At 44.3% G+C, this 24,313-nt stretch overlaps 1 protein-coding gene across 1 annotated transcript in view; it reads right to left on the bottom strand.

Moving 5' to 3' along the window:
• PDXDC1 (pyridoxal dependent decarboxylase domain containing 1) overlaps positions 1-24,313 on the bottom strand; it is a 97,772-nt gene that overhangs the window by 15,885 nt on the left and 57,574 nt on the right. Inside the window, exons 11-18 of the mRNA XM_073647665.1 lie at positions 23,501-23,602; positions 23,265-23,390; positions 18,396-18,446; positions 17,437-17,500; positions 16,464-16,519; positions 16,270-16,375; positions 13,977-14,148; positions 13,579-13,697 (exon numbers count right to left, since the gene is read on the bottom strand). Of these exons, the coding sequence (XP_073503766.1) occupies positions 13,579-13,697; positions 13,977-14,148; positions 16,270-16,375; positions 16,464-16,519; positions 17,437-17,500; positions 18,396-18,446; positions 23,265-23,390; positions 23,501-23,602 (796 nt within the window). The remainder of the gene's footprint in view (positions 1-13,578; positions 13,698-13,976; positions 14,149-16,269; positions 16,376-16,463; positions 16,520-17,436; positions 17,501-18,395; positions 18,447-23,264; positions 23,391-23,500; positions 23,603-24,313) is intronic.

A 24,313-nucleotide genomic window follows, 5' to 3' on the forward strand; every position in this document is an offset into this window, starting at 1 on the left:
CCTGGACGATCTTCTGATTAAAGCTTTGTCCTACCGGGACTGCTGTGAGTCTCCAAGTAACGCTCGACATGCTGTCTCGTCTGGGCTTACCCATCAACACGGCAAAGTCCTCTCTAATCCGAGCCCAGAGTCTAATTTTCTTAGGCATGCTTTTTGATACAGCGTGTGTCAGGGTCCATCTGCCGAAGAAAAGGTCTCCTTGTCATCGGGATTCGCTCTCAGTTGCCCATTGCCCTGCCCACTATGAGCCGTAGGAGAGTAATGGGCAAGATGTTTGCCACTATGAAAGCAGTCTCCTTCGCTCAGTTTCTCATTCGCCCTCTTCAGCTTGTGTTTCTATCGCGTTGGGACAAGAAGAACTCTCCTCCTTGGATCACCCTATCCTTCCTCCACAAGTACGGAAGTCGCATGCCTGGTGGCGCCTATCTCCCCTCGCCCGCCGCCTGTGATCCTTTCTCCCACTGCACTGGTAGATCGTGATGACAGATGCCAGTTTTCTGGGCTGGGGAGCAGTGTTTCTCCAGTTCACGATCCAGGGCCACTGGAACACTCGACGGTCCTCACTTCTCATCAACATCCTAGAACTCCGAGCCATCTTTTTCGCTCTCCAGCACTGGCAGGACCTACTAGTGGGCCGTATGGTGTGCATCCAGTCTGACAATACCACGGCCATTGCATACAATCAATCACCAGGGCAGCATGCGAAACAGATCAGTCATGGTAGAAGTCTCTCGGATCCTAGCATGGCCCAATCACAGAGTGACGGCGATATCAGCGGTTCACATTCCAGGAGAGGACAACTGGGCAGCCGACATCCTAAGTCGCTAAGGCCTCTCCTCTGGCAAGTGGTCTCTGAACCCGTTGGTTTTCAGCTAAATCTGTCAAAGGTGGGGCACGCCTCACGTCGACCTGATGGTGTCCAGGATGAACAACAAGGTTCCATGCTTCGTGTCCAGATCTTGCGACTCAATCGCGATTGGCTCTGATGCCCTGGTTTTTCCATGATCTCAGTTTCACCTTCAATATCTTTTTCCGCCCCTGCCGCTGATTTCCAGACTCATCAAGAAAATCAAGGCAGAGGGAATACTGGTCATCCTCGTGACTCCAGACTGAACCCAGAAAACAATGGTATGCAGAAGTCGTCAATCTCATTGCAGACGTTCCATGGAAGCTTCCGGATCATCCAGATCTCCTTTCCCAGGGTCCCCTCTTCCACCAGAATTCACAGTCTCTCAATTTAACAGCATGGCTGTTGAAGCTGCAGTCATGAAAGACACAGGCTTCTCTGACCCCAGGTTTACAGACCATGATCAAAGCGAGGAAGCTCTCTTCCTCCCACGTCTACCATCGCACATGGCAAGCTTTTTTTCCGCTGGTGCGAATCGAACCAGCAGCTTCCATGTCTGTCTCTCCCGTCCATCTTGTCCTTTCTTCAGTCAGACTGAGTCTGGCCTGTCTCTCAGCTGCCTTAAGGGTGAGGTCTCTGCCCTTTCAATCCTGTTTCAGAGGAACCTAGCTTCACGCTCTCAGGTCAGGATTTTCTTACAGGGAGTCGCTCATTCCATTCCCCCTATCGCCCTCCCTTAGACCCGTGGACCTCAATCTGGTCCTGACCGCTCTTCAAGATTCCCCCTTCGAGCCCATTTTGGATGTTTCGCTCTCCTTGCTGTCCTGGAAGGTCACCTTCCTGGTGGCTATCACCTCCATCAGACGCGTTTCAGAGCTGGCGGCTCTATCCTGTGGTTCACCCATCCTCATCCTCCATCAGGACAGAAACTGGGCGCAGCACCACTTTTTCTCCCATAGGTAGTTTATCCCTTCCATCTTAACAAGGACATCTTTCCCCCATTCTTCTGTCCATCTCCATCCTCGGGAGAATTCTGTTCACAAATTGGATCTTGTCAAGGATCTGTGTCTCTATCTTTCCAGAACAGCATCTTTCAAACGCTCGGACTCGTTTGTGATTCCCGAAGGTCATCGCAGAGGTCTTCCGGCTTCCAATACCACGATCGTCAATGGGTCCACTCTGCCATCCTGGAAGCCTATTGGGCTCAAGACAGACAGCCCCCGCCCGGGGTCAAGGCTCATTCCTGGGCCGTTCGCCATCAAGCCTCTGCGACGCAGATATGCAAGGCGACCACCTGGTCTTCCATGCATACCTTCTCAAAGTTCTGCTAGCGGCAGTCAACCGGGCATAAACCTGTCTGGGCGTGTTTCCATCTCCTTTTTCCCACCATTGGAACTGCTTTAGGACGTCCCACGGTCTCCCCCAATGAAACGATAGAGAAAATAGGATTTTGAGTACTTACCATGAAATCTCTTTCTTGGAGCCTTCATTGGGGGACACAGTACCCTCCTTTTTTGCCCATGTTCAAGTTATTAGTTTCTCCTACTGCTTTTTCATTAAGGCTATGTTCACACATTGCGTTTTTGCTGCGTTTTTTTTTTTTTTCAGCAAAATCTGATCTCTTGCCAGGAGGTTTGTTCAGGATTTTTCTTGCTTTTTTGCTTGTTTTTTGGTGCGTTTTTGCTGTGTTTTTTTCACTGTCCTTTTGTCTCTTTATGCATGTACATGAAGTTCAACGAAAAAAAAAACCTCATTCTGGTATTGGTACAAAAAACGCTGAAAAACCTGACACCTGCTTTTTGGTGCGTTTTTTTAACCACCCATTACTTCCAATGGGTGAAAAAACGCTGAAAGAAGGGACATTATCTATTTTGCAAAAAAAACATGCAAAGCACAAAATCCTGATCAAAAAAACCCAAGATGTGTGCATGAGATTCTGGAATCTCATAAGACTTTTCTGGTAACTTTAAAATGCAGCTGTAAATCTGCATAAAAAAGCACATCAAAAAACCAAGATGTGTGTACATAGCCTAACCGTTTAGCACTTGTGTCAGCAGGGGGGTGTACCTTGCTGAGGAGGAGCTAACTTTTTTATAGTGGCAGCAGCATACACCCATGGTCTCTTGTGTCCTCCAATGAAGACGCTGAGAAAGAGCTTTTACATTAAGTACCCAAAATCCTCTTATTCTCATTTTCTAAAAGGAGTAAAGTTGCAAAGTGCTTGAAAAAAAGAAAGAACCTTGCCGTTTAGGCATTATTATTTTTTTGGCCGTTCTCTTAATATCTTTGCTTTATTTTATTATATACTAAACGTTGCCAAAGAGACCGACCACCGGTCTATAGCAGTGGTGGCAGACTATGAGCAGTGCTTGCAAGCTCTTTCATATTAAGCTTGGAAGGCACTGCAGTGAGGCTTGCTCCTGACTCCAATAATGCAGAGTGAAACTGCCGCATATAGTATCATTGGGACAGCACAGTTTGTGCTAGCTGTGCTGCGCTTATGACGTGAACTGTCAAACGATGAGTAGCACCTGTTCCCCAACAATAAAGAAGTCTAGGAGGCTAGTGAGTGATGCACTCCTCTCCTGAATATAGAAGATGGGATTAACCCTTTAAGATACATACTTTCAGCTATTAACATAAAAGGCAGCTATAAAATAAATTTTTCACTTACCTAAAAATTATTTGATAAATGTATGGACATTAGGGGTCTGGCTGCAGAGATCTCCACCAATGCTGAGAACATGGAGCCCAAAGTTTCAGTTTTGAATGGAGTGGTAGGAGCATGTGTGACCACTAGTCCTATAGACAGTGAATAGAGCAGTGGTCGCACAGGCTCACTACCACTCCATTCACACAGGAGACTTTGGGACCGTTGTTTTCAATATCAGTGGGGATCCCTTTGGTCAGATCTCTAGCGATCAAACATTTATCACCTATCCTGGGGTTAGCCAGTATATCTGGTTAATGGACAACAGCCTTATCTTCAATTATAACTGTATAGGCATCCTTTCAAACAACTGAATACTTATATTAAAAATGTGGTTTAGTTTTCAGCACAACACCAATCTGGCTGTCCAACAGTCAAGGATATTAGCAACTAGACTACTCCAGCTCAAAGCAGAACTGCAAATGAGGGCAGAAAAATGCTACAGACACTTGGCAGGACTTAAATCAATAAGACTCTGTTCTCACGAGTGTCATGGCTTCTGTCCATAGTGGAGCCATGACAGCCAAAAGGGATCCATCATATTTTCGGTATTTTTAATGATTCAGTCACAAAACGGCACAAACATATTAAAGGGCTTGTGCCATGATACAACATACTGTTAATGCTGAAGACATCTTGTAAATAAATATTTTTGTAATTTAAATGTATAAAAAAAATGGTTCTCTGGCAAAAATTAAGACCACTGCAAAATTTTCATTTTCTCTGATTTTTCTCTTTATAGGTATATTTTGAGTAAAATGTACATTGTTGTTTTATTCTGTAAACTACTGACAACATGTCTCCGAAATTCAAAGCTAAAAAGTTTGTATTTATTTGCAGCAAATGAGAAATCGTCAAAATAATAAAAAAGAAACAGTGCTTTCAGACCTCAAATAATGCAAAGAAATCAAGCGCTTATTCATTTAGAAACAACAATACTCATGTTTTAACTCAGGAAGAGTTCAGAAATCAATATTTGGTGGAATAACCATGATTTTTAATCACAGCTTTCATGCTTCTTGGCTGCTTTCCACCAGTCTTTCACACTGCTTTTGGGTGACCTTATGCCACTCCTGGCACAAAAATGTAAGTAGTTCTTTGTTTGATGGCTTGTGACTATCCATCTTCCTCTTGATTACATTCCAGAGGTTTTCAATGGGGTTCAGGTCTGGAGATTGGGCTGGCCATGACAGGGTCTTGATGTGGTGCTCCTTCATCCACACATTGATTGACCTAGCTGTGTGGCATGGGGCATTGTCCTGCTGGAAAAAACAGTCCTCAGAGTTGGGGAACATTGCCTGAGCAGAAGGAAGCAAGTGTTTTTCAAGGATATCCTTGTATGCGGCTTGATTCATACGTCCTTCGTAAAGATAAAACTGCCCAATTCCAGCCTTGCTGAAGCATCCCCAGATCATCACCGATCCTCCACCAAATTTCACAGTGGGTGCAAGACACTGTGGCTTGTATGCCTCTCCAGATCTCTGTCTAACCATTAGACGACCAGGTGTTGGGCAAAGCTGAAAATTAGACTCATCAGAGAAGATTACCTTACTCCAGTCCTTTATGGTACAATCCTTATGGTCTTTGGCAAACTTCAGCCGGGCTCTCCTTTGCTTCACATTGATGAAAGGCTTTTTTCTAGCTTTACATGACTTGAGGCCTGCCTCTAGGAGCCAGTTACGAACTGTTCTTGCCGTGCACTTCACCCCAGCTGCCATTTGCCATTCCTTTTGTAGGTCATTTGATGTCATCCTGCGGTTGCTGAGTGACATTAGAATAAGATGACGGTCATCCCGGTCAGTGGAAAGTCACTTTTGCCCTCTGCCGGTCTGTAGCTTTGCTCTCACCAATGTCTGCTGCTTGACCTTGTTGTAATGGTAAATTTTAAGGATGGAGGCAACATGACGCTCACTGTATCCCTCTGCTAATAAAGCCAGAATTGAGCCCTTTTCCTCACTCAAGACTTTTCTTTTCAGCTCCTTTGGCATGGTTAAAAGTTATTTTTTTATTCAAATTACTTTTGGGCTATTCCTAGCACTTGTTTTGCCATCCAGCTTGTCCTATTGCAAGAGGATTGTGAAGACCACAGCAGTGTTTTTTATACTTTCCCTCATTCCATAAGATTTGGTTCAGGTGATCACCTAATCAGAAGCACATTAAGTAGAATGAGGTGGACTTTGGTTGGAATTCAACTGACACTGGAATGGAAGTCAGACATGTAGAGATGAGGATTTTTAGAAAACTGTGCAGTGGTCTCCTAATTTTTTGCCAGAGCTGTGTGTGTATGTATGCATTAGATAGATAGATAGATAGATAGATAGATAGATAGATAGATAGATAGATAGATAGATAGGGAAGCAGCAGCACTCCATTATGGCCAAAATGCATAAAGACAATAAAAACGTTTGATTTAAACTGTGTTATTACTCAATGAACTTTACTTACAAAAACGGAGGTTCTTAGCGCATAAATTGGCCAAAACGTGTGCCCATCAACCGCTGCAAGGTGACCTCCCATCTGATGGGTACTACTCTGCCTACATGCCTGTCTTGGGCTACAAGCCTATAACTCTGGACAGAACATGTCACTTCTGGGCTGAAACACCTACAATTTAAATGGGCTGGTAGAATAGACTATACATCACCTGCTGGTTAAATGGGGGAAGTGCAAGGTCAAACAGGAGGCAGTTACCACCTCCTATAGTAATATGTAAAAAGAACTGACCAGCACATCCTAAATGTGAACAGGAGCAAGCTGCAGAAACTGAATAGGATATATAAAAAGAGAGCGCAGCAGCACTCCATTATGGCCAAAATACATAAAGACAATAAAAACATTTGATTTAAACTGTGTTATTACTCAATGAACTTTACTTAAAAAAAAACAAACAGAGGTTCTTAGCAGATAAATTGGCCAATTCATGTATGTATGTATGTATGTATGTATGTATGTATGTACAGTCATGGCCAAAAGTATTGAGAATGAGACAAATAGTAATTTTTCCAAAGTTTACTGCTTCATTTTTTGTAATGGCAATTTGCATATACTCCTGAATGTCAAAGAGTGATCAGCTTAACAGCAATTACTGTACTTGCAAAGTCAATATTTGCCCAGAAAATGAACTTTAACCCCCAAAACACATTTCAACATCATTGCAGTCCTGCCTTAAAAGGAGCAGCTAACATCGTTTTAGTGATTGATCCATTAACACAGGTGTGGGTGTTGATGAGGACAGGGCTGGCGATCAATCAGTCATGATTAAGTAAGAATGACATCACTGGGCACTTTAAAAGGAGGCTGGTTCTTGGTATCATTGTTTCTCTTCAGTTAACCATGGTTATCTCTAAAGAAACACGTGCAGCCATCATTGCACTGCACAAAAATGGCCTAACAGGGAAGAGTATCGCAGCTACAAAGATTGCACCTCAGTCAACAATCTATCGCATCATCAAGAACTTCAAGGAGAGAGCTTCCATTGTTGTCAAAAAGGCTCCAGGGCGCCCAAGAAAGACCAGCAAGCGCTAGGACCGTATCTTAAAACTGTTTCAGCTGCGGGATCGGACTACCAGCAGTGCGGAGCTTGCTCAGGAATGGCAGCAGGCTGGTGTGAGTGCTTCTGCACTCACTGTGAGGCGGAGACTCTTTGAGCAAGGGCTGGTTTCAAGGAGGGCAGCAAAGAAGCCACTTCTCTCCAGAAAAAACATCAGGGACCGACTGATATTCTGCAAAAGGTACAGGGAGTGGACTGCTGAGGACTGGGGCAAAGTCATTTTCTCTGATGAATCCCCTTTTCGATTGTTTGGGACATCTAGAAAACAGCTTATTCGGAGAAGAAGAGGTGAGCGCTACCACCAGTCTTGTCTCATGCCAACTGTAAAGCATCCTGAAACCATTCATGTGTGGGGTTGCTTCTCAGCCAAGGGAATCGGCTCACTCACAGTCTTGCCTAAAAACACAGCCATGAATAAAGAATGGTACCAGAATGTCCTCCAAGAGCAATTTCTCCCAACCGTCCAAGAGCAGTTTGGCGCCCAACAATGCCTTTTCCAGCATGATGGAGCACCTTGCCATAAAGCAAAGGTGATAACTAAATGGCTCATGGAACAAAACATAGAGATTTTGGGTCCATGGCCTGGAAACTCCCCAGATCTTAATCCCATTGAGAACTTGTGGTCAATCATCAAGAGACGGGTGGACAAACAAAAACCAACAAATTCTGGCAAAATGCAAGCATTGATTATGCAAGAATGGACTGCTATCAGTCAGGATTTGGTCCAAAAGTTGATTGAGAGCATGCCAGGGAGAATTACAGAGGTCTTGAAGAAGAAAGGGCAACACTGCAAATATTGACTTGCTTCATTAACTCATTCTAACTGTCAATATAACCTATTGGTACTCATAATATGATTGCAATTATATGTATGTATGTGATATAAACATCAGACAAACACTAATAAAAACCAGAGGCCAGCAGATCATGTGAAAATATAATTTTGGTGTCATTCTCAAAACTTTTGGCCATGACTGACTGACTGTCTGTCTGTCTGTCTGTCTGTCTGTCTGTCTGTCTGTCTGTCTGTCTGTCTGTCTGTATATATATAAAATTTATTTATTTTTGGGACCTTGACATGGAGGCAGTAGTGATGGGCGAGCACTAAAATGCTCAGGTGCTCGACCCGAGCAACGAGCCCAATGTAAGTCTATGGGAAATTCGACCATTTTTCAGGCGGCTCCCCCGAGCAGTCTGCAGAGGGCCTAAAAATTGCCCACAACGATGGGAAATGACATGAGAACAGCATGGGGAAGACCCCTGGAAGCATTTCTGACCCCCAGGTCACTGCTGTCAACAATGTTGTCAGAGTATTACGCCACTTTTACGGACTCACAATAAAACATACAAAATTGAAACCAAAATGGATTTTCCTGGGAAATATGTTAAGGAACATAATTTCCAGGGTAATGACTTGTATATAAGGCAAAATAAATAGCCCAAGGTGTGGAGGAGTATTTTTGTTTTTGGTTATGTTCACACGTAGCGTTTTTGCACTTTTGCATTGCTTTCAACCGTGACAAATACATTCACCAGGAAATGTCATTTTAACATTTTACAACCTTATCTGGCCATGTGGTGTGTGACACATGATCAGACACATCCTGCTTCATTTATGAAGGAGGGACTCTGAAAGTCACAAAGACTATTTTTATTGGGCCATCAGGCGGCCTTTATTATTCTTAAAGGGCCAGCAGTTGGCCCTCGCTATTCTTAGAGAGCCATCAGCCGGTTATGCTTTGTTGTTCACATTACTAAAGAGTGGGTCTCCTATACTGTTATTGCCTATGCAGTGAGTGGCAGGTCTGCCGAAAATTTGGACGCACCCCAATACCCCATGGAAAATTTGGACACACTTCAATACCCCTTTGAAGAGACTTAGAGGGCCTCCTGAAAACAATGTTCCCATTATTAGGAAGTGGGTCTCCCATACTGTTTGTCTATGCAGTGAATGCAAGGGAAGCCAAAAATTGTGAGGTACTCCAATGCCCCTTGGAAGAGATGTAGAGGGTCTCATGAAAAAATGTTCCCATTAGAAAGGAGCAGGTCTCCTATACTTGTAATGCCCATGCACTAAGTGTATGGGCTGACAAACATTTACCCCTGGGGGGTATACATGAACATACTGTATAAAAAACTTTTTTTTACGGGCATCATAAACACCCTTTAAAAAAATTATGTGGGTGCTGCATCATGGACCACGGTCACCCTGGTGATATGGTGGTGGAGGATGAGGAGAAGGAGGAAGACAAGAGCAAATAGCCAAAATCAGGAAGCGTATACCCATGTGTGGGTGTGAAAAAGATGAATGGGAATACACCTCCCAAGAAAAGACACTGGATTTGAGTTTATGTTACGCTGCTATCATTCGGTGGTGTTGAGAAGTCTGGCCCAATCCAGCCCTTGTTCATTTTTATAAGAGTCAGCCGGTCAGCATTTTCAGCTGACAGGCGGATGCGCTTATCAGTTATAATTCCACCAGCGGCACTAAAAACCCGCTCTGATAAAATGCTGGCGGCAGGGCAGGCCAGGACCTCCAAGGCGTAGAGAACCAGTTCATTCCACGTGTCCAATTTTGATACCCAATAATTATAAGGCACGGAGGACGTTGGTATGGTCGGCAAGGTACTCCCTCAGCATCTTCCCAAACTTTGCACTCCTTGTGAGAGTACCCCGCGCCTCAGGGCCTGTGCGATGGGAGGGTCTGAGAAAACTCTCCCAGAACTTTGACAGTGTTCCCCTGCCTCTGCTGGATTGAAGTTGTGTCTCTCTCGCCTGTACTCCTTGGTTGTCCAACAAAGTGTGCCCTCTGCCGCCAGCGTTTTCAGATTGGAATTTTTTTAATAGTTCCGCAACAAGGGCCTTCTGGTACAGACACATTTTTGTAGACCTGTCCGCCTCAGGAATAAGATATAAAGTTCTCCTTGTAGCGTGGGTCTAGAAGTGTCACCAACCAGTAATGACTGTCACCCAAAATTTTGAGAAAGCGAGGGTCACGGGAAAGGCAGCGTAACAAACTCAGCCATGCGTGCCTGACTGCTAACAGGCAAGATTTCCGTGTCCTCACCAAGAGGACGACTGACCATGCACTCCTCCTCCTCCTCCCTGTCCTCAGGCCATCCAAGCTGAACAGACGGTATGACAGTTGTGCAGGTAGTACCGTCTATAGACCATGAAACTAGCTCCTGTTCTTCCTCCTCCTCCTCCTCTTCCTCATTGTCACCCAATCCACATTGGGATGAGATGAGGCTGGGCTGTGTGCAATCATCCTGTATGGTTCCTTGCTCCATCTCATCGTGCTCCGCCTGCAATGCATCTTCTTTGATTGTGAGCAGAGAGAGTTTCAGAAGACAGAGAAGTGGGATGGTGACGCTAATTATGGCGTCATCGCCGCTCACCATCTTGGTGGAGTCCTCAAAGTTTTGGAGGATGGTACAGATGTCTGACATCCATGTCCACTCCTGAAGTTTTATGTGTGGAGTCTGAACTGAATACCGACGGCCTTGTTGATGCTGGTAGTCAACAACTGCCCTCTGCTGCTCACAAATCATTCCCAACATCTGCAGCGTAGAGTTCCAATGCGTGGGGACATCATACACCAGTCGGTGAGCTGTAAGCTGCAAACGCTGCTGAAGAACGGAAAGGGCGGCGGAAGCTGTAACTGACTTTATAAAATGGGCACACAGGCGGCGTACTTTAACAAGCAGATCCGGCAGCTCCGGGTAGGTTTTGAGAAACCGCTGGACCAAGAAGTTAAGCACATGGGCCAGGCATGGTACATGTGTGAGCTCGCCTCGCCTCAGAGCCGCCACCAGGTTCTGGCCATTGTCACACATGACCATGCCTGGCTGAAGGTTCAGCGGTGTCAGCCACAGATCTGCCTGCTCTTTCAGACCTGTCCACAACTCTTCAGCATTGTGCAGTTTGTCACCTAAGCATATTAGCTTCAGCACAGCCTGTTGCCACTTGGCTAAGGCAGTGCTGCAGTGCTTCCAGCTCGTGATTGATGTGGTCATTTCGGAGATGGAGGCTGAAGAGGAGGAGGAGGCTGAGGAGGAGGATGTGCACTATGGACAGGGGATTGGCTTCAAAGCACAACAGACGAACAAGCAGAGGTGTCACCCGTAGACACTGTTCCTGGACCCTGGGGTTCGGCCCACAAAGTCAGGTGCTTTGCTGCCTTGTACATGATCATGCTGGTGGTGGTCAGGCTGGTAGTTTTGCCACCCCTGCTGATGCTGGCCTGGCAGGTGGTGCAAATGGCCTTTTTGGGTTATCGGCAGAGTCTTTTAAAAACAACCAGACTCGGGAACACCTAACAGTTGTACTGGCAACTTCCTTCGTGTTGGTATTACGAGGAACGGTTGCCTGCCTTCTGTCTATGGCCACCACACTGCTTCTTCCTGCCTGTTGGGGTGTTCTGCCTCCCTCCCGCTGTGTGCTGCTGTCCTCGCTCCGCATGTCCTCCTGCCAGGTTGGGTCAGTTACTATATCATCCACTACATCGTCTTCCACTTCCGCACACTGGTCCTCCTCCTGACTTTCTGGCAATTGTGTCTCATCATTGTCAACCTCTTGTGACACTTTCCCACCATCGCCTTCGTATGACCGTGGCCGCTCAAATATTTGGGCATCGCTACATGCGATCTCCTCTTGCCCCGCTTCAAGTGGACCGGCCGAGCGGCCCGAATCTATAAATGGAAAAGTGAACAGCTCTTCGGAGTGTCCAAGTGTGGGATCAGTTGTCTCAGGGCACTCGACATGGTGGGAGGAAGGAGGATCAGGGTGAGGAATATGCGGGTCCAGACTCACAGCCACTGAGACTTGACCGTGTGGAAGAAAAGTTGGTGGTGGTGGCTAAGTGACTGGAAGCATTATCTGCTATCCAACCAATAACCTTTTCACACTGCTGTGTGTTCAACAGTGGTGTTCTGCGGTCCCCTATTAATTGGGACAGGAAGGTCGAGCGAGAAGATGTGGGTGTTTGTTGTGGCACAATTTCAGCTTGCCCACAGACTAGGCCTCGGTATGCACCATCACGTCCAGTTCCCCGTCCCTTGCCATGTGCCTTGCTCATTTTAAATGGAGGACAATATCTTCCACGCTCACTACAAATGGCTGAATTTGGAGCGAACTTATATGTGATCCGTGTGACGGACAAACCACAGTTTTAAATAGCTGGATTTTTAGCGCTGTGATATGGAAAGGACCTGGCTGTATTCTGCAGTGCCAACAAGCAAATGGCGCAGAAAAACTGTGTTCTCTGGATTGCTTTTTAAGCAAATAATCAAGATTAAGATAAAAAAAAATATTCCTGGCCCCTGATACCTGGGGCTATTTCTAGAAATATCTGTAAAAGCAGCAGACAGAACTGGAATGGACCCTCTTGCTATATGCACTGCAGTCTGCCACGTACACTGCCTGCCTATATACACAGCCTGCCTGATATCTCTGCAGATGGATTAGTCCTCAGAAGGACTGTTAGTTGAGATGGATAGATGGATATGTGTCGCTAATATAGTCTGGTATACCTACACTAACTAGAAACAAGCAAATCTCTCCCTAGCTCAGCAGCAGCTCTCCCTACACGGTCTGATTCCGGAGTGACTGTGACGAGGATGGCGGCGCCAGGTCTGATATAAACCTGATGACATTGTGCGGCCAGCCAATCACTGTAATGCCACAACCAACATGGCTATGGCATTACAGTGAGTGGCAGACAATCCCTGAATGTTGAATGGTGCTCTAAAGAGCGCCAAACATGCAGGGAGGGGACCCGAGCTCCCGCCGAGCAACCCCGGAAATACTCGGCGAGCACCGAGCAGTGAGATGCTCGAGCGAGCACCGAGCATGCTCGCTCATCACTAGTAGGCAGTCCTAAAGTTAAGGATATTCTGCTCATGTACAACTTATAGTTCCGAAAAAAAAATAATACCCAATTGCTCGCTACTCCCTAGGCCACCCCGCTGCCCACCATCCAGTCCTCTTCTTTCTGCTGTCAAGCAACGCATCTCTGGTCTCTTTACTATAGGCCAGGACTTCCGTCCGTCTCCAGGCCTTGGAGATCATTACACAACATAAGGTCACTGTGCACGTCTTGCATTCACAACCTTAAAACAGGCAGTGACTGCCGAGGCCGGCATGCGTCTATAAGTCCTGGCCTATAATGAATTGGCCAGAGTACAGCACGCGATAGTGGATAGAAGAGGACCGGACGGCGGGGTGGCTGGAGAAGTCATTGAACAGGTGATTATTGTTTTTTTTGTCGACCATATTCTAACTTTATATATAAAATTTGGGAACCCCTTGAACATTTGTATAGACGGGAAATCTTTTAATGACGTATGGCTGTATTTAAGTGCTTACAAGGCAGAGCTGAAAAAATATGGGTTAACAAAGAAGAAAATTAATGGCATGCTATTTTGGGAAGGCAAACACACTGGTTTCTGAACAATGACATATAATCAATACCGGAAGAGAATGAGAGATCAGACTCCAATTCATTTAGCTTCTTCAGCAGCAACACATTAATCTTCTCCAGTTCTGCTTCTCGCTTGCTGACGTCCAGTTCCTCACTTATATGTTCATACCTTGGAATTGGAAAAAAAAAAAAAAAAAAAAGAAATGAACATTATGATTAAACAAAAGACAAAACCGGCTCCGGCCCAGCTGAACTACTATGATACAAGGGATACAGCTCCAATCTGTTCTCAGCTGTATCATGCTCAATTGGTAAATCATCTCCTTGCTGATGGTAGCTGCTCAGAAATAGGTTAGCGGTGGTTGATGGATTTCATGGTCGGAGGATAGGTAATAAATGCACTTGTGGGGGAAAAGTCATAAATGTAGTTGTCCACCTGGTCCAATACCTTAGTACACCAAGACCAGCCCAGCTGTAGTCCACCACGTAGGACAGTCCAGCGATTCTTTCCACCTCTAGTCTGAACTCTTCTTTCAGCTGGAGCGTGTAGTGAATAATGGGGATCTTCACCTTTATACACTCCACCAGCTGATCGACATCGTCTGTTCTTGTACCTAGAACTATTACACATATATAATGTCAGAATTTACCAGTAAACCACACAATATACCACTGCCCTATTATACGTAGGCACGGACATTACTGGCCATGTCACAGAGATCTGCACCTGTGTTGCCGTAGATCTATATCATACCAGTATTGTTCATGTTCTGACGTCTCTAAGTCATGGTGACCCGTGGTTTGTTAATCTGCCGGAACACTTATGTGGAAATGTTTGAACAACATCCTGAGAAGGTCAAACTATTCAGAGCCGGACATTTTTTTTCTAGATCCCTAAGCTTTTCCTCTGCATTTAAAAAGCGATTTTTAGTGTACGTACATTAAAAATTCTGCCAGTCTCCTCTGTGTGCTGGACACGTGGGCTGCGACGTCTCTCCAGTGCACCACCAACCTCGTTTTCTGCCTTGTTGGTTCTGCCCAGAATATGTACTGTCACTGCTGATATTTGTATATGGGCATTGCTTAAGTTCTGAGATTGCGCATGCACGATCCCTGCCCCCTCTCCTGGCCGGTATATAAGGGGCGTATGAACGATCCCTGCCCCCTCTCCTGCACTCTTTACAGAAGGAGCACGCATGATCCCTGCCCTCTCTCCAGCACTGTCTATAGGGGGCAAATGCACGATCCCTGCCCCCTCTCCTGCACCGTCTATAGGGGGCAAATGCACGATCCCTGCCCCCTCTCCTGCACCGTCTATAGGGGGCAAATGCACGATCCCTGCCCCCTCTCCTGCACCGTCTATAGGGGGCAAATGCACGATCCCTGCCCCCTCTCCTGCACCGTCTATAGGGGGCAAATGCACGATCCCTGCCCCCTCTCCTGCACCGTCTATAGGGGGCAAATGCACGATCCCTGCCCCCTCTCCTGCACCGTCTATAGGGGGCAAATGCACGATCCCTGCCCCCTCTCCTGCACCGTCTATAGGGGGCAAATGCACGATCCCTGCCCCCTCTCCTGCACTCTTTACAGAAGGCGCATGCATGATCCCTGCCCTCTCTCCAGCACTGTCTATAGGGGGCAAATGCACGATCCCTGCCCCCTCTCCTGCACCGTCTATAGGGGGCAAATGCACGATCCCTGCCCCCTCTCCTGCACCGTCTATAGGGGGCAAATGCACGATCCCTGCCCCCTCTCCTGCACTCTTTACAGAAGGTGTATGCACGATCCCTGCCCCCTCTCCAGCACTGTCTATAGGGGGCAAATGCACGATCCCAGCCCCCTCTCCTGCACTGTCTATAGGGGGCAAATGCACGATCCCAGCCCCCTATCCTGCACTGTCTATAGGGGGCAAATACACGATCCCAGCCCCCTCTCCTGCACTCTTTACAGAAGGCGCATGCACGATCCCTGCCCCCTCTCCAGCACTGTCTATAAGGGGCAAATGCACGATCTCTGCCCCCTCTCCTGCACTGTCTATAGGGGGCAAATGCACGATCTCTGCCCCCTCTCCTGCACTGTCTATAGGGGGCAAATGCACGATCTCTGCCCCCTCTCCTGCACTGTCTATAGGGGGCAAATGCACGATCTCTGCCCCCTCTCCTGCACGGTCTATAGGGGGTGAATGCACGATCCCTGCCCCCTCTCCTGCACTGTCTATAGGGGGCAAATGCACGATCCCTGCTCCCTCTTCTGCAATGTCAATAAGGGCTTATTCACACATCAGTGATTTTTCTTGTACGTAAAAAAAACTGACTCGATTATTGTTAGTGTGTTGGGTCAGATTTCCATCAGTGTTTGGACAATGTGTCAGTTTTTGTCATCAGTCATTATATTATTGCATTATTTTCCTACCAATATCGCCAAAAAAATAAAAAAAGAAAGTCTGACAATGACAGAAATATGAAGCTCCATGTATGACGAAAAAAAGATTCAAAAATAATTTGAACATCCAAATTTGAAAATATTTCACACTGCATGTAAAAAGAAAACAAATGCAGAGGTTAATGGCTTTAACTGGATAATATCCCCTGGTCCCTGTGCAGAATTTACTCAGTGTTATATTCACACTAGGCAACGTACAGTACAGAGGTAAAGAAAAACAAAACAGTCCTTAAAAGGACTGATGTCTAGTATAAACCTGCTTAAAATAAAATACATTGAAAATGGTCTCATCCGCCTACCTGCAGATGTCATCAATGGGTTGAAGCGTACACACGTGCCTTCATCTTCCAGCTCCACTATGTCCACGCCACAGGATGGAATAAGAGCAGCCAGTTGTTCTCCTAGCTGCAGAAAACCATAGAAATCCTGAGTCTCACACCCAGAAAACAAGCAATATAGAGCACATGGATGGGGCCCTTCCCTGCCATCTTACCCATTGATTCATGGCGTCAGTCTCCCTTTCAATAGTGTTCAAGTTTATTGTGGAACCTACAAGGCAAAAAATATTTCATGGTTACAACCAGCACCAGGGACTATGACTACATAAAAATAAATAGAATTGGCAAAAAAAAAATCTATATATTATTTATTGTTTCCAAAGTAGAACATGTAACAATGTTGTATCAATGTCTTCAAATGTAATGAAACATATGTATTAAAAAGGTTTTTTGCCCCTCTGTTTCTTTATTCTATAGGCTTAGGGATGTTAAAATAATAAAATCAGAGTTCCTCACTCATGGCTGGTCAAGTGATTGCTCTCCGCCGCGGTTTCCAGTCTTTGTTGACAGGCTGCAGTGGTCACGACGACACCACATGTGACTGCTGTACCCAATCACTGACTTCAGAGCTTTCATTCTGTTTATATCAACATGACCGCCAAGTTCAGTAATTGGCTGCATCAATGTGCATTGTAGTCACGATGTCACCGCTGCAGCCTGTCAACAAAGATCAACAGCGATGGACAGATAGCCCTGGAGCAGCGGTGGGCGAGTGAAGCTAATTTTATTATTTTTGAGCTTCCCAAGCCTACAGAATAAAGAAACAAAGTGAACCTGTCAGCTTGGAAACATTGTTCAAACTATAGAACTGGGGAAGCCGAACAGATTCAATCTAACGTGTAACTTCATTGAAATCCAAAGTTCACGCTATACTTAGGAGTCCAGTAGGCGGTCCTAATCAGTGGATTACAGCCTTCCCTGTATAACAGTGCATACATAGAGTGGTAAATCACTGATTAGGACCGCCTACTGGACTCCTAAGCACAGATTTAGGGATTTTAATGAATAATCTACAAGTTATACAGAATCTTATCCCACAATCTGCTCAATAACATACTGCATGTCCAATCTGCTAGCTTCTCTTTAATCATGGAAAGTTTATAGTACCATTAACAATAGGTTACAAACCTGATCCCGAGCCTTCATAAGAGAATTTGAACACAACTACCGGTGAATTTCCATCATGTTCAACCTAAAATAAAAAAAAAAAAAGGAAAAGAATTATCACAATATATATTTTAAGTATTATAATTAACATTAATGGGAACAGGGGACAACTCTATCAATCAATAGATTTTACAGAAGTGGTTTCTCCACACTACAAAGAAATGATGTACAAAAATTAGGATATATAGACCCATTTTAGTTTAAATCAATATTTATAAGTGATGGAGGTATCAGATAATGTATCATATTTAGAAAACTACCACAATTATAAAAGTAGAGAAGTATAAACTATAATTCACAATTATCTCAGAACGTTTATAAATCTTTATTGCCACACACAAAAAAACAGATAGAACCCTATAAAACAGCCCCTAAAAACCCTAGTTAAAAACTAAATGGACAGTGTGGTTATATGATAATAAATAGTTGCCACAGGTATTACACTAAATAGTGCAAATGGCACATATAAGTGCAGAAATATACAAATTGAGGTCACATGTAAACAAATCTGTATACAAATTTTTACATATAGAACCAGTTGCAAGTGAATAAATGTCACATACAGTATCTCTAAAATAGATCAGTGCCACAGTAAAGATATTTACAGTGTTGCCATAGTAGTCAGGCTTACCATAAGTACACAAATACTCCTTAAAACACAATAGGTAGCCATTTCTTAGAGGCAACAGAGAATTACTATAATGTAAATCAATACAGACCATGTGCCATTGTACTGAACCACACGGTCCTGTACCCCAACGCGCGTTTCACGTTAGCTTCATCAGGGGGAAATGATGGGCTGCATATACTTTATGGTATATGGCTCAATTAGCCTCATTAGCCTTCTTCAGAAGATATGGAAACCCAGGACAGTCACCAGCATATAAGCAGCACAGATCACACAATACAGCATACTGTACCGAAGTTCGGATGGAAGCTACGTCTTTTAGATTTTCCAGCAGCCTCTGACTCTGAAAGAAACAAATATATGCCGTTATTTGTGAGGGTCCAACCTCTAGGACCTCCCTTAATTCGAAGGTTTGAAGAGAGGTAGCGCCATTTTTCTCTGCATTGATGCTCTTGCGCATTTGCAGTGCAGGAATTTATTCACGCATCTAACATTGTATTCTTAGTGGTTGTTAGTGAAAAGGAAAAAGGCTACAGCATTGCACTTGGCTAGAAGTGTTCTCCAGGATTATAATAGGATGGTTAAAAATGAAAATAAAAAGGAAAAAAAAATTATCATCAAATGGTTGTCTACTCCTATAGATATGCAAAATGCTTTGTAGGGTAAAATCTCTCCTTGTGGAGAGCTCAAAGTCATTGTTGGGAGACTTATAGGCCATGCAAAGCTCCTCTTTGAATTTAAATATGCAAATAGCCTCTTCAAAGAGGAAGAGAGTAGAAATGCTAGGTAGCAATCCTATATGGAAAAATAATAATAAATAATAAAAAAAAAAAAACACACCCTCTTCCTCTCTGGAGAGGCCATTTGCTTCTTTTAATTCCCAGGACTGTTGTATAGCCTATAAGTCTCCTTACACTGGCAGGTCACTTTCCATAAGGAGAAGCTTTATACACCCTACAGAGCACTTTGCATTGTTTAGACAGGACCATTTCATGTTTTTTTCCCCTTTTTTATTTTTAACTGTACTGTTATAATCCTGGAGATCCCTTCCAGTTATACGCAATGCTGTAAGCCTTTTGTCCCTTCCACTACCAACCGCTAAGAGCAAAACGAGAGATACGTGAATGTTCCCATAGTGACCAGTTTACTGCCCTTGAAATTACCTTTTCCACAAATAAATCAGTAATGTGCACAGATACCAACCTTCTTGCTAGTTGCAGAGGCCACTCTGTACCAACCCTCATCAATTCTCTCAGCCAAATATCATCCGTTCTTTTAGATATTGTGGCTTTAATCTCCATGTCCGTGGGCTGTGCTGGGTGACGTCATGTTACTGGCGCACAATGACAGCGAGGACCTGCAGTCTCATCTGCTGCTATCTGATGAAATGACTGGATACAGGGGGCTTTGTTGAGGTCTCTTACCATTTTTTAAAAACATCAGAAATGATTGAGAACAATAGTGAATACAAATGATAACGTCCAAGATGTACAGGCCGCCTAATCATTTTAACCTCTTGCCTCTGCAGACCATTCTCATTTTAGCATTTTTCCGACAAAGATAACTTTTTTATTTTTCCGCCAACAAAGCCATATTAAGGCTTGTTTTTTTTGCAGGACGAGTTATAGCTTTGAATTACACCATCCATTTTACTGTATAATGAATGAAAAATGGGGGAAAAAAAAGATGAATTTGCTTATTCTATATATTCGGGTTATCTGGGACTATACTATTGATGGCAGATCCCTGTTGCCAGATCCATGGCCAGCATGAAGCAGACACAGGGTCTTGCATTACAAACATCTATGCTTTTCTATGAATTGTTTCAGATTACAACATAGCTGAAAATGGCCAGAGACAAGATGACTAGTCACAGAGGACTACCGCTGTGACTATAGGGGAGAGGTCTGGCAGCGTAGCGGAGTGGGCAGGGAGAAGCCAGCGGAGACAAACCTCTGGGACTAGTCATCTCGTCCCCAACTGTTTTTTACTAGGTTTTTCTCTGAATTGCCGCACACAAGTCTTTTGCATCACGCTGCACATGACAGGACAACTTTAAAGACTTTTGACATTGGTGCAAGATTGGCTAAAATAACGTTGACAAGAACACTCATTCACGATTAATCGCCCATGGCTGTGATGAGTTGATAAATAAGCAAAATCAGAGCTTTTAGATTTCAAATGCAGCAGAGCTGAGGAAGCTAATCCCGCCCACACCAGGCTCTGTATGTACAATGTCCATAGACAGTGAGCTGCTTATCACAGGGGGAGGGGGAGTTCTCAGACTAGTCCAGCAATGTTAATCTCTTAGTAATAAATCCTTCACAGTTCTTAAACTACAGAACACACTGTGACAAGTGACACATCAATGAATTCAGTGTTTCAGCCTCTCCTGCTCTCTTCAGATTACACAGCAAAAACCTGCTGACAGATTCCCTTTAATAAGCTGGCCGGGGAATATACATCTCTGATGACTAGTCTAGAAGGAAGGTCCCTGGTGGCTTCTCTTAGTTCTGCTCCCCTATACGGACAGGTAACTCCCAATACACACAAAAAGGGGAGAGACATGTCAGTCTAGGGGTGCAGAGTGAGGAGAAGCTGCTGAGTACCGACCTGGGACTAGCCGTCTGAGACGCGTAGTTTCCCGCCGGCTTTACAAAGTAAGTTTCATTCTGAGATTCTGCAGCGATTCAGAGTAAAACATACATGTCCGCAATAACAGTCAGGCTCCGATTCATGCTGCTCCTTGTTCTGGCAGCATAAATCTCATAACAAGTTCTCGTTAATAACCAATCAGATCTGAATAGAGAGACCCAACAATTAGCAGGTAATTAGGGCCCAGAATAGTGAAGTTATAGACAAGTATTCAGGATACTGCACTACATTTAATGCACAGATGCCTAAGGGGGGATGGAAATGACACTATACAGGGTGTGCAGAGAAAACACAACATACACAGTTATTTGATTCAGTCAGTGACCTGCCACATACTCAATCCACTCTGACCAAATGACACAGCCATGCACAGCTAACAAGAGGGGCACCTTGAGACTGGTATCTATTTATATACCCCAAATACCACCTCCTGCTTCAGGACACACATTCTCAGTTCTCGTCTACGCTCAGTGACTGCTCACTTGCTTTTATTCTAGGATAAATGATGAAGATTTTGGTATGACATTCACAGCAAAAATACATTTTAGACTATAAAGTCAGAAAAAAACAATGAACACCCTCCCTCCACCCACACCGGCTCAATACAATTGGTATTTTTCCATTTCAAGTAAATGACTAATTGCATTGAGAAATCATGTAGTGTGCTTTCAGACAGTGACTTTTATACAGTAATTGTGGCTCAAAAGACTAGAGGTGTGTCCATAGATGCTGGGGTGAAAAGCAAAGTGATCTGATAACTGCACAACGCATCCTTCATTATTAGAACAGCTGCACCCGACATCGCGTTAAAGCCCGCCTCCTCTGCAGCGACTGCACAACCAGATATTTTTCTGCACTTCTAAGGCTATGTTCACACTAGGCGTTTTTTCATTCGTTTTTTTTATGCAAATTTTCAGCTGCGTTTTACAGTACCAGCAAAGTCTAAGATTTTAGAAATCTCATGCATACTCATTGGTTTTTGTGTCATCAGTATTTTGTGCTTTGCATGGTTTTTTGCACAATAGAGCATTGTCTCTTCTTTCAGCGTCTTTTTCTGTGTTTTTTCAGCGTTTTTCACCCATTGAAAGTAATGAGTGGTGAAAAAACACCTAGTGTGAACACAGCAATCAGGTTTTGCTGCGTTTTTAGTGAAAAAAAGCAAGTAGATCAGTATGTGAAACTCATTTATTTTTGTGATTTTACCATCTTGTCTTGGTCACCTGCAATGGCAGTTTGGATTAGGACAGTGCAATTTAATTAGTGATGTGTAAAAATGTAAACATTGGCTGATCTAGGTGTGAAATTGAACAATCCCTGAGCAACTCAATGGCAGACCATAGTGTGAAAATAAATAGTGTCCTCCAGCTCAATGCACTACCAGTGTCTTAGGTAAACCATTCCCTAACAATTCACCTCCCCCACTTACATTTGTAATTCTGGTCAATATGGTTTCACACATGTCTTGCATTGGTGACCTGTGTTTATGCTTCTGTGGTGGAAGCAAAGTTGTACTTTGGGATCCAGAAAAACGCACCAAAAAACTGAATTTTTGACGCAGCTTCTTTCCTGCTAAGAGATCAGGTTTTGCTGCAGAAAAAAACCCACGTGTGAACATACCCAGTGTATTCTGCAACCAGCTGACATTCACGTTCCCCTGCACAGAGGTAGCCAGGATCGGATAAGCAGGCAACACTTAACGGAACTTGGCGCAACAACAGTGCCAACTCCCTTCATTTTCAGGATCAACGAGGTTGCTCCAAGACTGATCAAAAGGTGATGGCATGACCTAGCAACATGAAATCACATCCCAATATGGGAATACCCAGTTATTGATATAAACGGATGGAGCCTAGTCACCTGCAGAAGCAAGGAATGAATGGGAAGAAATGCAACATTCCAAGTTAGAGATGAGCAAAAAGATTTGAGGTACCCAATTCCGACCTGTGGTCTGGCCGGACTTCACTTTTGTGGTTGGCATTCTTGACCCAGCATCTCCTGGATGCCCCTGTTACCTCCTAGACCCAACAGCCTGTGACATCATAACTTCGCTGTCAAGTGATTAGACCTCAAGGTTTTGGAAGCAACAGAGGTGCCCATGAGATGCCGCTCTTAGGTTGCCAGTAGCAGGAGTGTGGTTACCAGAGGAACAGTCCAGATGTTGGAGCTGTGTGCTGCAAATCTTTTTTGCTCATTTCTATTCCCAGTCCACCTTTGACATGGCTGCCAGATTAACAAGGTTGTTAGGGGCCAGTCAGTTTATACACAAAGTTTTTGGGGATGATTCTGAGGGCAAATATCCAATGTGCATGGCCAATGCAAGTCACTGCTCTCTGTATAATAAGTGCAAGAAAACTGGAAAATTGGGTGAGGAATTATAACCAATGTGTGATCAAATGTAGCTAGTAAAAGACAAAAAAATAAGTGACATTACTGTCACATCTAAGATATAACACTAATAGATTGCTGCCCATGAATATCAAACATAGAAAAATGTGAATGTACATACCAGTTGGGATGCCTGCTTCATCCGCTCAACAATGCCATTGTGGCCGAGATACTGCAGAGACAGCCATAGTGGCAGAGCCCGAAGCTTTTCCACCGGCTGGCTTGTCGTGAGCCCAGCGGCAAGAGACTGATAAGAAACCCATGAAACAATGGTAAGACAGGGGTATGTCAAGTGTGCACAATGATGATGAAGACTATATAAAAAAGATGTATAAGCATAGCCTGCAAATATCTTACCAAGGAGGGATCCTCATGTCGGTACAAGGTAACAGCAGGCACGGCAGGAAGGCCTAACCATGGTCCGAGAGTCAGCGTCATACTGTCACACTTAGTAGCAGCCTGGTACATAAATGGGAAATAAGAATTCATTAAATGATCAAATCCTTTCATGAATTATTATAATGAAATGTCATTGACCAGCCCAGTAGTCTGCATGTATGAGCTTCCCACATCCAGGAAACATTTGGCGTTATGGAATTGTAAGAGGGTTTGTCATCTCTCCTGATATGTCCATTTAAAAGGGGTTTTCCCACGAACAAAGTTCATTTTAATTAATAGAAGTTGGAATAAAAATTATTTCCACAATTGGATGTGTTTAAATAAAATGTTCCTGTGCTGAAATAATCTTATAAATGTGCCCCTGCTGTGTACAGTGTAATGGCTGTGTCTGACCGTACAGGAACATGGTCTGATCATACCACAGCTCCTGGGCAGGGGAAGAGGCAAAAGACAGTATACAGACAGGACAGCAGGGGATCGCAGCTGATTCTTTTTGTAAGCTAAAACATTTCACTGCCCATTTTTCAGCAATGTTTTACCGCACAGAAAGAATCAGCTGTGATCCCATGCTGTCCTGTCTGTATACTCTTTTGCTTCCTCCCCGGCCCTGGAGATGTGGTATGATCAGACCATGTACCTGCATGGTCTCACACAGCCATTACACAGTACACAGCAGGGGCAAATTTATAAGATTATCTCAGCACAGGAACATTTTATTTAAACACATCCAATTGTGGAAGTTATTATTATTCAAGTATCTATTGATTAAAA

The sequence above is a fragment of the Phyllobates terribilis genome, unplaced genomic scaffold (genome assembly GCF_046119375.1).
Source record: "Phyllobates terribilis strain yellow unplaced genomic scaffold, ASM4611937v1 Scaffold_9__5_contigs__length_417890890, whole genome shotgun sequence".
Classification (NCBI taxonomy): domain Eukaryota; kingdom Metazoa; phylum Chordata; class Amphibia; order Anura; family Dendrobatidae; genus Phyllobates; species Phyllobates terribilis.